Source organism: Priapulus caudatus, unplaced genomic scaffold (genome assembly GCF_000485595.1).
Source record: "Priapulus caudatus unplaced genomic scaffold, Priapulus_caudatus-5.0.1 Scaffold216, whole genome shotgun sequence".
In the NCBI taxonomy this organism is placed as follows: Eukaryota; Metazoa; Priapulida; class Priapulimorpha; order Priapulimorphida; family Priapulidae; genus Priapulus; species Priapulus caudatus.
Window position 1 is genome coordinate 153368 of NW_014577277.1, and position 5402 is coordinate 158769.

Here is a 5402-nt window from a genome sequence, read left to right on the forward strand (position 1 = left end):
GCGGCGTCAGGGGGAAGGGCTCTTGTGTCTTTGTTATGGATGCTCACTTATCGTCGTGTCTGTGGTGTTTGTTTTTCTGCCTCACCTAATCGATTTGTCTAGTCTGTCCATGTGTCTGTCGCTCGGTCGGCGCGGCGTCTGTGCGGTCGTTGGACGGTCGTCGGTCGGAATCGGTCGGACGCGCCCGGGGTCGGCTCCGCGGTGCGTCGGACGGCTCAAGGTCGAGTCCGCAAGGTTGGTCGCTACGTTCGTCGGTCGGTGCGGTCGTCGTCGGTCGGGTCCGTTGTTCGGTCGGGTCGGTGAGTGGTAGGTTCGGTCGTCGGTCGGAGCAAGTCTGGCGGTTCCGGTTAAGTTGATCGTCAAGGTATCGCTCGGTTGTGCGCGGGGGGGGGATCGGTGGGTGGTAGGGCTCGTCGCTCGTCGGTGCGGGTTGGGTGTAGGTCGGTCGCTTGTTCGGTCGGTCGGTCGGTCCGGGTCGGATCGGGGCGGGTCGGTCGTCGTCGTCGGGGGTCGGTCGTCGTCGTCGGTCGGTCGGTCGTCGCTCGCTCGCGATCGGTCGGTCGGTCGGTCGGCTCGGTCGGGCGTCGGCAGTCCGTCGGGCGGGCGGGGCGGTCGATCGGTCGGTGGGTCGGGCAGTCCGTCGGGCGGCGGCGGTCGGTTCGTCCGGGCGTCGTCCCGGTCGGGCGTCGGGCGGTCCCGTCCGTACGGCGGTCGGCTCGTCGTGCTCCGTCGGGCGGTCGTCGGTCCCGGCGGGTCGGCGGTCCGTCCGCGGTCGGTCGGTCGGCCCCGGTCGGTCGGGCAGTCGTCGGGCGGGTCGGCCGCTCGTCGGTCGGTCGGGCAGTCCGTCGGGCGGGCGGGCGGTCCGTGGTAAGTAAGAACCACGAATCGTCAACTATAATGTCCGTATGTGTTTACTACTTACGCGGTAGCTTCGGCGGTCTGTATCTTGTACACTGCAGCCACGAGAATCTCTGTCGAGGATCATCCGATATCGATTGAGACTTGCCGCTGTGCGTCGGTGACTCGTCGGCTGAGCTGACCCGACTGTCGCGAGCCAGGATGCTCTCGATCGTGAAGCTTGTCGACGGCGACGAGCTGGTGTTCGTCTTCACGGCTGCGTCGGCTCGTGATCCGCTCGCCATCGCCACACCGACGGGCTTGCCAAACGGCGCGAGTTGGTAGCGTATGGGATCGGCCATGTTAAACGCAAAGACGGTGTTCTCGCGCAGAAATGCGCCCGCAGTGAGTTCGTTGGGGATATGAGATGCCGCGAAACCGTACAGCGACGAGGAGAGAAGAGCCATATCAGTATAGCTGCGACGCTCGCGCTTCGTGTAAGCGAAGCCGCACAAGGCGTCGATGGCTATGTCCATGCGTGGCAAAACACGCGCTGGCGAATCGGCTGCAGGTACGCGCGGTTGTCGGCAAAACGCGCAGAGTATAGTAGAGTATCGGCGAAGCGCGCGCCTGTTGCGCGATGGTGCACTACAGATTAATGGCTGCCTGCGACCGTAGCCGAAACTATTTAAAAGGGGGTTAAACGCTAAGTGATGGTCTGACGGATGACAATGGAGGCAATTCGTGGAGATTTGCAAGATTATCTGCGCGTGATCTTTATGAGGCCTGACGGCCGCACAATGGCTATAAATAGGAAAATATTTCGCTTGGTGTCCGCCAATAGCTGGGCCTGAATAGACCCACGTGGAGAGCATGCGCAGTGATGCCTATCGCCAAGAATGTATGACATTTCGCCTGCTATTGCGTCGAATTGTTAAGAACAGAATGAACAAACATGAAGAACTAATAATACATGTGTTATTAGCTCATTGCATAAGTGGTCTCACACGAGCTACGACCGAAGCCAGACCTTTTTCACATTTTAATATCGAAATACTATGTTAATTTTGGATCTACTGTAATCCGTAGCGTTTACCAGATCTTGTGATCAACGTTAGGTTCTCTATTTCATCGTTACCGTCATTAGATTCCGAAGAATATTCTTTATGAGGCTACGGCCTTCAACGCACGTCGTCACCGAGGTATCTGATTGGCTAATACGTTCCTGTTGACAACTCGATCCCATAATATTGCATTTTGATTGGGTCAGTTGGAGTCACGTGAAGTTTAATATTTTCAATCTTTCACAGTTATTGCATACCATACAGAATGCATCTAACACATGCTATATGAAAACGATCTGGTCTCAGGATAAACAGTGATATAACCTTGTGTAGTCCTAATCTCGGAAAGAGGCATCTCATGCATCCGAGCGTACTATAAGCCTCGAAATGCGACATAGTTTACATTCATTTTATGGCCATTTACGTGTAATATCTTTTACTGTGCGTTTCTATTATACACACACTGTCGTGTTCATTATTGTGGTGTTGAAGGGCTATATAGTTCGCTACCGGATGTGACGTTATCGTGACGTGCGTTGACGCTCACTGTTATTATATTGTTTAATCCGGTACTGTCACGTGCACTGTTGTCACTCGGGTGGTCCGCCGCCTTTTATTTGCGAACGCATGTCCTCGGTAAAGAGCCCGTGTAATGTTTCACGCGTGCAAAAACGAGTCACCGAAACCAATAGTCACCGAAACCGACACCAAAACCGACAGTCACCGAAACCGACACCGAAACCGACAGTCACCATGCGCCAGAGTCGAATTTACTGTCGGCATTGATAGAGAATTGTGTCTCTATCGCCTGCCTATATATCAGCGTATTACTATATCAGTGTAGGAAACAGTGTTTTTCCTGTTACTAGTGTTCTGCCTATACACTACATACGTGTTAAGTATTAAGTGTTAAGTATTAAGTATTAAGTATTAAGTATTAAGTATTAAGTATTAAGTATTAAGTATTAAGTATTAAGTATTAAGTATTAAGTATTAAGTATTTATAGCGTAACATACTTAATACGCTCTTAACGTTACGGTTCAATGTAAACGTTTGTCAGCATCAACATTAGATCGTCAGTCTCCTTTAGTAGTGCGACAATTATTTTCCGTGCTCGTTAATTGTCGTCACCAGTAGAGTTGACACAACCCGCGAATCACCGATTCACACGCGCGTTGACGCGTTCACATAATATTATCACATAATATAACATAATATATCACATAATATTATCACATAACATAACATAATATATCACTTAATAATATCACATAATATAACATAATATATTTATTTATATATATATATATATAATAATAATATATATAATATATATAGATAATGTATAGTTAGAGACCTAGGCGTTACCATGTGGTTAGTTTAACGCGCATAGGCGACAGCAAGGAGCAGACAAACAATCAGTAAACAACAAGCAGCAAAATAGCAAACACAAAATGGCAGGGAAATTACCGGTGAGTGCGACTGGCAGTACTTCTGGCCATTTTGCCATATATTAACATTGAAACGTTTATGAGTTTCGACGCTGTCCGCGATGACCCGCTGCTAGAACTCACAAGTGTCTCCGGACATCAAAGGGCGAGCGTCAGGAGGGCTTCTTGTGTCTCTTGTCTATGATCATCACACTTAATCTGCTCGTGGTTGTTTTTAACTGCCTCAGACATCTATTTCTGTCTGTCGCATTAACTGTCTGTCGTCGTCGGGCGTCTGATCGGTCGATTGACGGTCGGGATGACGTCCGGGTCGGTCGACGAGTCGGTCGGTCGGTCGCTCGGACCGGGATACCGGTCGTCAGGATTGGTCGATCGTCGGATCGGTCGGGTCGTCCGTCGGTCGGTCGATACGATCGTGTCGCTTGAGTGGTAGGTCGGTCGTCCGGCGGCAGTCGTCGGTCGAGATTAATTGATGTCGGCTCGGTCGGTTCGGATGTCGTCGTTGGGTGGTAGGTCCCGGTCAGGTCGTCCGTCGTTGGGTGGTAGGTCGTCGGTCCGGTCGGTCAGGATCGGGCTCGGATCGTCGCGTTCGATCGAATCGGTTCGTCGGTCGGTCGTCGCGGTCGTCGGTCGTCGCTCGCTCGTCGGTCGTCGGTCGGTCGTCTGGGCAGGCTCGGGCAGTCGCGTCCGCGGGCGGCGGTCGTCGGGCGTTCGAGTCGGATCGGCGTCGGTTCGTCGGCCGGGTCGGGCGCGTCCGTCACCGTTCGGGCGAGTCGTCGTTCCGGTCGGGACAGAGTCCGCGGGCCGGTCGTCGTCGGCGGTCGGCGGTCCGTCCGTCGTCGTCGGTCGGTCGGTCGTCGCGCAGTCCGTCGGGCGGTCGTCGGTCGGTCGGTCGTCGCAGTCCGTGCGGGCGGCGGCGGTCCCGTGTAAGTAAGATAGCGCACGAATCGTCAACTAGTAAATTCCGTATGTGTTTACTACTTACGCGTAAGCTTCGCGGGTCTGTATCCTTGTACAGCTGCAGCCAGCGAGAATACTACTGCCGAGGATTCCATACCATAATCGATTGAGACATTGCGCGCTGTGCGTCGTGACTCGTCGCTGAGCTGACCACGAACTGTCGCGAGCGCAGGATCTCATCGATCGTGAAGCTTGTCGACGGCGACAGAGCCTGGTGTTCGTCTCACGCTGCCGTCGGCTCGTGGATCCGCTCGCCATCAGCCACCACCGACGGCTTGCCAAACGCGGCGAGTGTAGCGTATGGGAGTCGGCCATGATTTAAACGCAAAGACAGGTGTTCTCAGCAGCAGAAAATGAATGGCGCCGCAGTGAGATTCGTTGGGATATTGAGTATGAACGCGGAAAACTACGTACAGAGACGAAGGAGAAAGAGCCAATCAAGTAATAAGACTGCGACGCTCGCGCTTCGCTTTAAGCGAAGCCAGCAGCAAAGGCGTCAGATAGGCTATGTCCATCGATGGCAAAACACGCGCTGGCGATCGCTTGCAGGTACGCAAGCGTTGTTCGCAAACGCAAGAGTATAGTAGAGTATCCGGCAGAAGCGCGCGCTGTTGCGCGAAGGTGCACGTACAGCAATTAATGGCTGCCTGCGACCAGTAGCCGAAACTAATTTAAAAGGGGGTTTAAACGCTAAGTGATGCTGACGGATGGACAATAGGGAGGCAATTCGTGGAGATTGGAAGATTATGCTGCGCGTGACTTTATGAGGCTGACGGCCGCACATGGCTATAAATAGGAAAATATTTCGCTATGTGTGTCCGCCGAAATACGGCGCTGGAATAGACGCCACGTGGAGAGCATGCGACAGTGAAATGCCTATCGCCTAAAGAATGTATGACATTTCGCCTGCCTATTGCGTCGAATTGTTAAAGCAGAACGAACAAACATGGAAGAAACAATAATACATGTGTTATGTAGCGCTCATTCATATATGTGCTCGTGCCGCACAGCGGGTAAGTATACTGCTGATATATATTGATTATACTTATATAAATATCATATTAATATATATATTGATATATATATAAT

The 5402-nt window shown here is 52.3% G+C and overlaps 1 protein-coding gene across 1 annotated transcript in view; it reads right to left on the reverse strand.

Moving 5' to 3' along the window:
- LOC106807457 (homeobox protein Hox-B6-like) overlaps positions 1-1555 on the reverse strand; it is a 23979-nt gene extending 22424 nt beyond the window's left edge. Inside the window, exon 1 of the mRNA XM_014809788.1 lies at positions 923-1555. Coding sequence (XP_014665274.1) covers positions 923-1373 — 451 coding nt within the window. The 5' untranslated portion in view covers positions 1374-1555. The remainder of the gene's footprint in view (positions 1-922) is intronic.
- Positions 1556-5402: the final 3847 nt, after the last annotated feature.